Source organism: Manis pentadactyla, chromosome 10, assembly GCF_030020395.1.
Source record: "Manis pentadactyla isolate mManPen7 chromosome 10, mManPen7.hap1, whole genome shotgun sequence".
NCBI lineage: Eukaryota > Metazoa > Chordata > Mammalia > Pholidota > Manidae > Manis > Manis pentadactyla.
The window spans coordinates 105,198,509-105,210,618 of record NC_080028.1 but is presented as its reverse complement, the minus strand read 5'-3'; the positions used below and the strand labels follow the sequence as shown (position 1 = coordinate 105,210,618).

General features: G+C 48.0%; 1 protein-coding gene across 1 annotated transcript; it reads left to right on the top strand.

Moving 5' to 3' along the window:
* The first annotated feature begins 794 nt into the window (after window positions 1-794).
* LOC130679394 (nuclear envelope pore membrane protein POM 121C-like) lies at window positions 795-11,330 on the top strand. The gene is given in 11 exon segments (XM_057488006.1): window positions 795-880; window positions 1,530-1,701; window positions 3,123-3,214; window positions 3,825-3,895; window positions 4,373-4,497; window positions 4,625-4,727; window positions 4,968-5,153; window positions 6,616-7,082; window positions 7,085-7,783; window positions 9,157-9,505; window positions 11,089-11,330. Coding segments are annotated over 11 exon segments (2,592 nt in total).
* The last annotated feature ends 780 nt before the right edge of the window (window positions 11,331-12,110 follow it).

Sequence of the window (12,110 nt, the reverse complement as noted above, 5' to 3'; positions counted from 1 at the left end):
ATAGCTTCTGATTTCCAGCGCCTGAAGTTCATGCTATGGAGCATGATAATGAGAATATCTCAATGCTAGAATCCTGTTTTCTGTTACAGAGCAGCGCAGTTCCCTAAGGCCCCAGACCCGTGGTCAAAGGAGGCTGTTCTGCTTGCCCTCGAATGTTGGAAGAGGAAGAAAAGGACAGTGGAGGAGGAGGAAGACCAAACATCTGCTGCTGGTCAGGAGGATAAAAGAAGGTAACACGCCCTGCAGAGTACTCAACGTGCCTCCCACACGGGCTCCTGGGATTTATTGAAAGAGAGATCACTCCCCAAAAGAATCAGAGGCCACCTCCTGTGTGTGAACAGCAGGTCGCCTTCTTCGGCTTTCATGGAAGAGCTTGGTAACAAGAGCTTTAATGCTATGCCTTTAATTAGGCACAGGTTACATGCATTTTGTAATATGCCTTTTCCATAAGTACTAGAGAAAAGCCATCAGTGGTGGTCCTGAATGCCTTAGTCCTGTTGTCCACAGAGTGCTGTTGGTTGGCTGTGCTGCCCTGCAAGAGGAGGCAGACACCAACGGAAATTCACTGTGAAAGAGTGAAGCAACTCAAGATGTCATGGGGTGGTGGTGGGTGAGGGGGTTCTAAAGGTACATAAGCACTAGCCCAGAGGAGGAAAACCTCAGGGGCATAAGGAAATGAGGGAGGGAAGGATAATGGCTTGCAAAAATCTGAAGGACTATCACATGAAAGGAGGACAATTGGCTTGGCTTGGCTCCAGGTGGCATCCATAGGTGAAGTAAGTGAAAGAGGAAGTATGATTGCATCTAGTGTACGGATAAACTGGTCTGTGGTTGACATTCATCAGCCAGGAGACAGCGAGCCGTCTGCGCTGTCACAACAGTTGGATGACTATTTCACAGGAAAGATGTTTAGGGAATTTGTTTCAGTTTGAATCTTAGAAAAAGTGGTTGGTTCCTCCTAAATTTTTTTAACACTTTTACTGAGGTATAATTGACAAAAATAAACTGTGCCTCTTTGAAGTGTACAATTTGATCAATTTTGACATGTATCCTTATCAGAATTATTGTCCTATAAATTTTCCTCTTTGAAATCAGAGAGGAACATTTTGAGTAACTTGCCACAATAAATATTTTGTCTAAATTTCACACCCACGAAACCATCCCCACAGTCAAGTTAATGAACATCACCATCACTGCCAGAAGTTTCCCTGTGCCCCTTGGTGAAGCCTTCAAACCTCCCTCTCATCCTGCCCCTGTTGCCAGGCATCCATTGGTTCCCATTCTGTCACTATAGATTTGTGTGCATTTCCTAGAGTATATGTAAGTAGAATCATACGTTTAATTTTTAAAATACTGAGGTTTCCCTTTCTGACTTTGTGAGACATGTTTAGCTGAACTAACAGTAAAATTAACAACATTATCCTTTTCCATTACGTTAGAATGATTTTGTGACCGTGGATGAAGCCTTAAAACAATGTTGGTGCCTTTCAGTAGCACATCTATGTTTTCCCGTTTTATTTCCCTGTTAGGTGTGGGCCTCTGAAGAGCAGCCTCAGTTCCCAGAGCTCAGATGGTGAGTTGCATGAGACACCCTCCACCTCTGCTGTGAGCTGCTTGAAGGGCACGTGCACATGTGGCATCCATATGTCCAGCCGCAATGCCATTTCCAGTTCCTACAGCTCCACCAGAGGCATCTCTCAGGTACATGCACCTGGTGGTGTGGAGAAAGTGGGTTCTTTGCATTTATTAGTTGATTATGCAGTGTTTCCTAGCGACCTTCTGTCAGATGCTGAGATCTCCTCTAAGCTAACAGCCGTTACCAACCCTTGAATGATCGCTATGGACCAGTGGAACAAACTAGAAAGCCCAGAATGCCTATGTGGAAAGCTGATACAAGACAGAGCCATTATTATAGATAAATGGACAGAGGATGAATAATTCAAAATATGGTACTAATTTGATTAAAAAGGTAGATTGAATCTGAATTGTATTGAGTCATAAATTCATCCTGTAGGCACTGGGAATTTAATGAAAGTTTTAAAAATATGTGGTTATAATTCTTTTTAGAAAGGATGTAGTGTAGACTGGAGAACAGATCAAGTTTTGCTACCAGAATGACTTTGGTTCAAATCTTGACTTTGGCACTTAGTGGCTATAGACTCTTGGGCAGGTAAATGACTTAAACTCTGTTTTTCTCATCTCTAAAGGATTGTTGTAAAGATTAAAGGGAATGTTTGAAAAGTACCCATTACAGTGCTTGTCAGTAAGCAGGCACCCAATATACAGGAGCTAGAAAAAAAGTAACGCATGCATGAAGGAGGTTTTTGAGAGGAGAAAGAATTTGACATAAGTTTTCATCTGTACAGAAGGATCTTAGAGTAATATAAATGACACATTAATGATAAATGACAAATATAGGAGATGAAGGCCCCGGCCAAGCAGTTATGGCAATGCAGAGGATAACAGTACGAAGTTCTACCTGGATCTATTCTGCACTAGGCCCTCTGCTGAGCACTGTACACACATTTCCTCAATCAGTGATCACAACAGACCTGACATACAGTCACTGCCCCTTCTCACAATTTTACGTCAAATGTCATACATACACAAAAGGAAGGAAAAATATCATGATGAACCTCCATGTAGCTCCAGCAGTTAACAGTGTTTGGTCAGTCCTGATCCATCAACACCCCCACCTCAAATTGGTTTTCCTCTTGTGTTTTAAAGTACAAACATGTTGTTTCACCTGTAGGTACTTCAGTGTATTTTTAAAACTTTTTGAACATTAATGACCACAATGCCTCTATTCCTCTGAATAATAACGACTTAGTGTTAGTTATTATCGCTCCAATTTGCCCTTCTTACCCTCCCTGTCTTATTAGTTACTTTGAATCAGCTGCTCTTTCTGATGCAACTTTTCCATCTTTGGCCAATGACGGCCCTTTTAAATATTGGCAATGGACTCACTTTTCAGAAGCACCACTTCACAAAGAAATATTTTTTTAGTCACTTGAAATGGAGAGTTTATATACAGTGTTGGATTAGAGCCACAGAATTATGTTGAAGGTCAGATCCTATTTTAGTCCTTAGGGTCAGTCACGTGACTTGTGTTTGGCTTTTAGCTCTGGAAGAGGCGGCGTCCCAGTGCCTCACCCTTCTCCAGCCCAGCCTCATCCCGCTCGCAGACACCAGATAGGCCAGAAAAGAAAACAAGGTAATCAGTGATTTGCTGTGTGGATTAATGAGAGGGTGGGAAAGGAGGGAAATTTACTTGGCTCTTAGGCTTTCTGAGACTCCGATTTGGAGAATCAAAATGGTTCACATCTAAAGGGCAGAGACGGTGCCACCCTGAATCGCTCTCGTCTTTTGCAGTCATCACACAGTGACCACACCAGCCCCTGCTCCCCCTCATGCTGCAGCGTGAGGTGCTGCAGCGTGAGGGGCTGGGGCTTGCATGGGACAGAGTGAACAGAGTGACTGATGGGAGTGGGCAGCAGGCTTCACATTCTAGACCCCAGCTGACCCTCTAGGTGCCCGACTACAATGCCGCTTTCTTAGAGATAGAGGTGTGACTAGGACTCTCAGAAACTTGGCAGGTTGTATGTAAGGTTCTGAAGATTGTTTTCTGCTTGTTTTAAGACAAAGGTGTCTCTGTGGCTACTGTGAATTGCCTCCTTTAGGAATTTTCTTTGCTTCTTTTTGTTGTCTTGACACACTGAGATCTTAGTCATGGTTGTTCTAGACTTTGGTCAGTTGGCAGTTAGGAGGGTGTATGAAGTTATCCAGTACTTTTCTAAACTTAATTGTGCCTCTTCCTCTTACAGAGAAGAGGACGTTTCTCAGGAAGCTGGCTCTTCAACTCCACCGGTAGACAAGGAGTCCCAGGGTGAACAGGGTATGTTGATGAACGCATGGCATGTGTTGGCGGTAGTGTGTGTGGTGGGCGCATGGAACACGACCCACTGGACACACGTACTGAGCCTTGATTTGTGTGGTGTCTGGTAGTTACACAGAGAGACGTTCCTGTCCTTCAGGCTTTATGGTCTGGTAAGGGAGAAAGGTGGCCCAGACTCATACAGCATAACCCAGGCCACCTGCGGGGTTCGGGGTAAGGTAAGCCTAGGTGGCGAATCTGAGCAGTCCAGGCAATTTCTGTCCAGTAAGCAACCATGTGCATGCATTTGGAGCAATGACCACTTCACGTCGTCTTGACTGTTAGAAATAATCTTGCCAACACCATCCAAGTGCCCAAACCATGGAAGATAGTATTTCAGAGACACCTAGTGAAAGTTCAGTATTAAAAACTAGGCTGGATAGACAAATCTCTCCATTTCTGGAAGAGAGGAGAAAGAAAGTCAGTCTGTTACTTTAGTTGCAGATACGACCACATGCAGGGAGCAGAACTCCTGCGATTCTGCAGCGACACCCAGCACCTCCTGGCCACGCAGACGGAAGTTTCAACTGGTGCCTTCCAGGAAAGGGATCCCGCTTATCTTGGTATGGTCTGTCCACCCGCCCCTGCCCACCCCAGCCTGGCTCCCCTGTGTCTCAGGAATTGAAGGGTCAGGACAGGTTTCTTTCACTGCCTTCTGACTGTCTTGGCTTTTCCTTTTTCCCTTGGTAGCCTCCAGCTCCCAAGCTCGCTGGCCCGATCACGGTCGAAGAGTATTACCAGGAGGGGCAAGATCGGTTACGGTGGCTGATGAGCGTCTTCGAGGATAAGGCTGGTAAGGAATATGTGTTAATTTCACACTCCACAGATGGTTCCCGTTGGTTTTCTTTTGGTCTTTCTCCTCTGAGAAATCCACCTCTTGGGTTCTCAGTGGACTCTGAGCACAGTGAGCACTGAGATTGAGAGGAAGCATTTCCACATGAGTTCCCCCGAGTCCCTGAGCCTCCCCATGCTCTGTGACGCCCCTGGAAAGAATTCTCCTGCCAGGGAGGACAATCCTTTCTTTTCTCCTTAGAAACGGCCTCGAGCTCCATCACGGAGAGCCCCCCTGCCACTGCACCGGCTTCTACTCTCGCTGTGCCTGCTGCTTGGACTGCTGCTTCCTCGGCCTCCCCGCCAGCCCCACTGACTATCCCGCAGTTTCTCAAGAACAACATCTTCCTGAAGAACCTGAACCCCCTGGGCCTACCATCTTTCCCAGGTGAGCGGGAGAGCTTTCTGTGGAGCACAGAGGGCCATCAGCCTCTGCCTAGGCTAACGTGAAAGCAGCATGCCAGTCAGTCGCTAAAATGGTTGAACCTGCTCTGGCTTAGCACACCTGAGCTGGTGCACGCCTGGCGGCTTCAGAACCGTCTCATCAGGAGCAGATTGTAGGGAAGGGCCTCCCGCCCTTAAAGCTGGAGAAGGCAGCCTCCTTTTGGTAGTCAGATGGCTGTTGCTTTGCAGCCCCATTCCTTAGCTGCTCCGAGCCACGCTTGGGTTCAGATGATTAGATTTTCCTTGGTGTCTGTCTACACATTTAACCCCTGCCAGGCCAAGTTTTATCCCCTGCTGACTGTCTGATGATCTGTGTAGGGTAGAAATAAGGAGCACTTCCTTGATTTTGAGGAATGATTACGTTAAGAACAGGTGGTATCGATTAGTAATATTTGTTGACTCCTGAATCCCTGGCCCAGCAAGGCTTCTAGAGCACTAAATACCATCACGTTTGAGGTACCATAGTTGACATTTTCTGTTCTTCTTCCTAAAATCTGCTGCAGTGGTAATGTTGAGGGGGAGGCATTGTGTATTTTCCTCTGTTCTTGTCCCCGTCGTGACAAAGAATTGAAGGGCAGAGACACAGTAGTGAAGCAGAGTAAAAGTTTTATTTAAAGTTACTTAGTGAGAAAGAAGTGCAGGTGACCTCAGTGAGGGAGGAGCGCCCTGAAGGGTTGGAGAGAAAGAGTTTAAGAGTAAAAGGTCACACACTTAGAAAGTGTGGGTGACTTCAGAGAGCGGAGCTCCCTGAAAGGTTGGGAAGAGTTGAAGTTATGCACTTAGGAAGTGCAGGCGACCTCAGAAAGAGGAGCGCAGCACCCTGAAAGGTTGTAAAGAGGGAGTTTAGAGTTAAAAGGTTACGCAGTGAAAGATTGGGGTTCCCCCTTTTAAGGATTTCTCAGGAATGTGACAGAGGGCTCGGGTGTGGGCTTGTTAAGTGGTCTCAGGTATCTTTGATGAGACATTAAGTTACTCATCAGTCCTCTAGGTAATTCTACAAAATTAGCTTATCAAGACTGTCTGCCTTTCCTCCAAGGTGGACAGAGTTATTTGTTTGCTAAAGGGTATGTTAAGAATCTTCTGAAACTTCCTGGTTTTTTTTCAAAATACAATTTTGGCTTTAAGGTGGCATCTTCCTGTCTTTACTTTGCTGTTTACAGTGGGCCTTTTAGCAGGCTAGAGTAAATCTTACAAGGATCTAATGGACACAATGAAGACATCGGCTGTGCTCAGATACTTTTATCTGGGGAACACTCAAACCTTCCAGGCCAAGTTTCTCTTGACCTTCTGAGCTTTAACGGATTAACTCACTAACTCTGAGTCTTTTCTGGATTTCTAGTTTTAACTGGTTAACCTTTCTAGGGGGCTTTACTGACCCTGTTCTCTTTCCTCCCCGCTCATATGTATTTTCCTGCCTGACAGCCACCCCCAATGCCCGTTCGCCCCTGACGACACCAGGTCTTCTGGGCCCTCTTGGCTCTTCACAGCCAGGGTCCCTCCCCGGCCCTCCTCAGACTCCAGGTCCACAGAAACTTTCTCGGGGCTGACCCCTGCCTCTCCCGCAATACCAGCCTGTGATGCCACCAAGTCACCTCTGGCCTCTCAGGCTGAGACATCTGCCAAACCCCAGGCCACGCCTGCCCCAGGCCCCACCCTGAAGCCCAGTGCCCCACTTAGAACACCGAGCAGCCCACCTGCTAACCCTTCTGCCTCGGCAGCTCTTGCTGTGTCTTCAGCACATCCCATGTTCAAGCCCATCTTTGTGGCTCCACCTAGAAGTGGGAATGAGGGTCCTGTGCCATTCAGCCGTTCCCATGTCGCAACGGTGGCATCTTCCAGCTCTGTCCCCACCCCGACTACCAGCAGCCTCCCCTCACTTTCAGTCCTGTTTTTAGCAGCACAGGGCTACCTACATCTTTGCCCTTGTCAACTCCTTTCTCCTTCAGTCAGAATACTTCAGGCACTAGCACGAATGCCCCTCTGTTTCCTGGCCAGGCCAGTGTCAGTGTCCCCTCAGCAGCGGCTTGGGGGACCACCACTGGCACAGCCGCGGACTCCACCCAGAAGCCTGTCTTTGGCTTTGGTGCGAGCAGTGTGACCAGCACTGCGAGCAGCATGACTAGCTCCACTGCTTCCACTGCCCAGCCTGCTCTCTTTGGTGCCCCTCTTGCCCCTGGGGCCAGCTCTACCCCAGCCATGGGCTCCATACTCCAGTTTGGCAAGGCGCTGGCCACACCTGCTCCAACAACAGCCATGACATTTGGCCAGTCCCTGCCTGGCGCCGTCCAGACAGCTGCTGGCAGCAGCACCGCCAGTTTTGGTGGCTTTGGTGGCACCCTCACGACCTTCACACCCGTCGCTCCGAGCCAGCCTGCACTGACATTCAGCAGCACTGCCACCCCAGCCTTCAACATTCCCTTTGGTTCTGGCACCAGGCCCCCCATTCCTTCCTATCCTGGAGTCACCCCACAGCCCATGTTCGGGGCCACTGACAGACAGCAGATGGGGGCCGCCAAGCCAGCCCTGGCCCCCAGCTTCGGCAGCTCCGTTCCTTTTGGAAGATCAGCAGCTCTGGCCCCACCGTAGCCAGGCTTTGGCAGTGCTGTGTGGTCAGGATTTTGTGGGTTGAAACCCGCAGCCTCTCTTTGGCACCCCATCCTGCACCAAGGAGCTATGTTTACTAGACCCTCCCTTCACCAAGTTCCCCCCACATACCCCATTAGTCACTGTCCATCAGTGTAGTAAGATGCTGCAAAATCACTACTTGTGTTCTCTGTGATGCACAGGCCTCCCCATGCCCAACCCTCCATTAGACATGTTAATTGTAAGGCCCGCTCTCTTCTCCCCCCCTTATCCCTCCCTTCCCACCCATCCTCCCCAGTCCCTTTCCCTTTGGTAACTGTTAGTCCCTTGTTGGGTTCTGTGATTCTGCTGCAGTTTTGTTCCTTCAGTTTTTCCTTAGTTATTATACTCCACATATGAGTGAAATCATCTGGTACTTGTCTTACTCTGCCTCGCTTATTTCACTGAGCATAACACCCTCTAGCTCCATCCATGTTGTTGCAAATGGTAGGATTTGTTTTCTTCTCATGGCTGAATAATATTCCATTGTGTATATGTACCACATCTTCTTTATCCATTCATCTACTGATGGACACTTAGGTTGCTTCCGTTTCTTGGCTATTGTAAATAGTGCAGCAATAAACGCAGGGGTGCATCTGTCTTTTTCAAACTGGGCTGCTGTATTCTTAGGATAAATTCCTAGAAGAGGAATTACTGCGTCAAATGGTATTTCTATTTTGAGCTTTTTGAGGAACCTCCATATTCATTTCCACAATGGCTAAACTAATTTACATTTCCACCAGCAGTGTAGGAGGGTTCCCCTTTCTCCACAACCTCACCAACATATGTTGTTGTTTGTCTTTTGGATGGTGGTGATCCTTACTGGTGTGAGGTGATATCTCATTGTGGTTTTAATTTGCATTTCTCTGATGACAAGTGATGTGGAGCATATTTTCACGTGTCTATTGGCCGCCTGAGTTCCTTCTTTGGAGAAGTGTCTGTTCCGCTCCTCTGCCCATTTTTTAGTTGGATTATTTGCTTTTTGTTTGTTGAGGTGTGTGAGCTCTTTATATATTTTGGATGTCAAGCCTTTATCGGGTCTGTCATTTATGAATATATTCTCCCATACAGTAGGATGCCTATTTGTTCTATTGATGGTGTCCTTTGCTGTACAAAAGCTTTTCAGCTTGGTATAGTCCCATTTTTTTCATTTTTGCTTTTGTTTCCCTTGCCTGGGGAGATATGTTCATGAAGAAGTTGCTCATGTTTATGTCCAAGAGATTATTGCCTATGTTTTTTTCTCAGAGTTTTTTGTTTTCATGGCTTACATTCAGGTCTTTGATCCATTTTGAATTTACTTTTGTGTATGGGGTTAGACAATGATCCATGTTTCCTCCTTTTTTGCAGCCACCACCTCGGGCTTTGGAGCTACAACTCAGACCAACAGCAGCGGGACCAGTAGCTCAGTGTTTGGCAGCATCCCGTCATCGCCCTTCATGTCCGGGTTGTTAGCAGGCCCCGCTGGCAGTGGGGGCTTTGGGATGAGCGTGCCTGCCCCCCACAGCATTTCCACCACTGGGGTGTTCGGCTTTGGCGCAGGACAGAGTGGGAGCACCGGCAGCACGGCTCCTTTCTTGGGAGGCTTGAGTCAGAACTCCCTGACTGCAGCTGGCCAGAGCACACCCTTTCCCTTCCACGTGGCTGGCACACCTCAGAACATGTCTGTGTTTGCAGGTGAGATTTGGAATGGGCTCGGTCTGCAGTGCCAGGCGCTGTTTTAAGTGGCGACACGGTCTCTGCTCTCAGAGCTGTACACTGTGGTGAAGAGACAGATATTATCACAGATGTTATCTGTAAGCAGTGTCAGGTAGCCATGTAACTCATGACCGGAGGAGCTATTTAGGTAGACAGCAGCTGCCTTTCTGAGGCAATAGGAAACCGAGGCCATAGCCGTAGTTCCAGAGTTGGGAGCAGGGACAGCGGCTGGTGGTGAGGGCGTTGCAGGCACAGGGGCAAAGGCACAAAGGTGGACAGGAGCCTAATGTTTTCATGAGCAGACAAAAGCCAGGTGCGGCTAGAGGTTTAAAAAGGAAAGTGGGATAAAATGACACTAAGAGATAGGCAGAAAGAAATTCATTGATGGCCTTTTAAAATGTTTTTGTTAAAGTACTAAGGGAAGTCACCATAGAATTTCAGGCAGAAGGAAGTGATTTTATTTGCCATGTGGAAGATGCATGATAAGGAGTTTGGGCCCAGGTAGCTTCCGTTTTCTTCACTGTATATAAGAGCTCCTTGGAGCACATTAGGGGGTGATGTGTACCAAGGAGGGCCTCTCTCAGTAGTCATTTTGGAGATGGGGAGAAAACGACATGTGAGAGCCGTGCCGGGCAGTTGTGAAGTCTGGGAAATTGTGGTTAGGAATTTGAAGCAAGGCCGGTCAGCACAGTTGTGTGTGTCTGCCCAGCAACAGTCAGGCTTGAGGTGTGGATCTAAAATAAGTGGATAGAGAGTGAACCCAACCTGGTTAAATGGTACAGGGAGCAGGAGGTGCAGGGGACTGACTACACAGGCCTTGATGAGGCAGAGGATCTGGAGTGGGTGTGATTGGCACGGTAGCAGGGAGAGCACTGTGCTCACATCTGAGATCTTGGGCAGGATCACTTCCTGATTGCAATAAGGTGTGACCCCCAGAGGCCAGGTGGGGGGGAAGATTACATGCAAGGTCAGCACCTTGGCAGGCACCCACCGCACCTCAGGCCTAGACAGATACAGATACATGTGAGAGGATCTTCCCATAGAGCCACTGTGGAGGATAGCCCAGCACTGGGCAGGAGGCGTCATGAGGGCAAGCGTGTGCAAGAGATCAAGTTCGAGTGGGCCTGTGGGAGGATGGGGGCTGACTGTGGTGTGGGGCTACAATGAATTAGAGGAGAGGGAGCAGGCAAACAGGGAAGAGACATAACATTAGTCATGAGAGAAGGGAGGTCTACTCAGTGTCCCCCTCAGCTGTGCTGTGGTGGCCAAGGGAGTGCAAAGGTTCTCCTCCTCAGGTGGTCAAAGGGCAGGTAAGGGGCTTGTGCTCTGCTGCAGCTGGTGGTGGTGGGGGGTGAGCTCCGGCTCACGTGGAGCACAGGGGTTAGGACCCAGTCACCCCATGTGCTTCCTTACTGAGGGGTGAGCCGGACAGTGGTGCGGGCTAAGGGATCCTGTGGGGATGCATTTGCAAGCAGACCTCCCCCCAGTTCATTACTGCCTGCTTTGACACCTTCTTCTTGTGGGCCTAGTTGTCACAGTTCTTTGCGGTCTCTCCATTCCAGGCACATCCACACCCACCTTTGGTCAGAACACCCCTGCCCCTGTATTGGGTACATCAGGCAGCAGCCTCTCCTCTGGGGCATCCTCAGCACCTGCCCAGGGCTTTGCTGGACCTGGAACCTCTGGTAAGTTGCAAGTCTCTCTAGTCAGGGTGACCTGCGTATTCCTTGAAGATGGGGTGGGGTTGTTGGGGGAGTGTTGTGTATTTTCCTTGGCCCTTGGCCCCACTGCAAAAAAGAATTGAAAGGCAGAGACACAGTAGTGAAGCAGAGGAAAACTTTTATTTAAAATTACTTACAGAAAAAGTGCAGTCAACCTCAGAGACAAGCACCCTGAAAGGTTGAAAAGAGAGAGTTTAAAGTGAAAAGTTTACACACTTAGAAGGTGCACGTGACCTCAGGGAGAGGAGCGCCCCGAGAGTTTGGGGGTTCCCTCTTTTAAGGATTCTTCAGGAATGTGACTAAGGTCTGGGGCTGCAGACCTGTTAGGTGGTCTTTGAATAATACTTAGAACTAACTTAACACAAGGAACTTCCTGCTGTGATTTCTCCCTGGGAGCCCAGCCTTCCTGGTCTGGTAGCATATCAAACAAGACTGCCTGCCTGGCCCCCAAGGTGGGCTGAGTTATTGTCTGTTTCCTAGAGAGTAAGTTAAGAATCTTACTTCTTAACATCCTGGGTATTAAAATGCAATCTTATTTTTAAGATGGAATCCTTCCTGCCTGTGACTATGTTGTTTTTGCTGGGCTTGCTTGCCATTATTAATTGCCCAGATTGCAAACTACTTGATTAGTGCCAAAGGAGAAAAAAAAAAGCATGTAGGTAAAGTTAAAAAAATAACCTGTGCCTGCATGATTAACACAGTAAAGCCATGGGCTATGCTGAGGTACCCTCCTTTCTCTGGGGAGTATTCAAACATTCCAGGCCAAGTTGGTCCTGGCTTTTTGAGCTTTATCTGATTCACTTTGGATCATTTTTAGTGGTCTTTTTCCTGTCCTTATTCTCTTTCCATCCCACTCATATCTA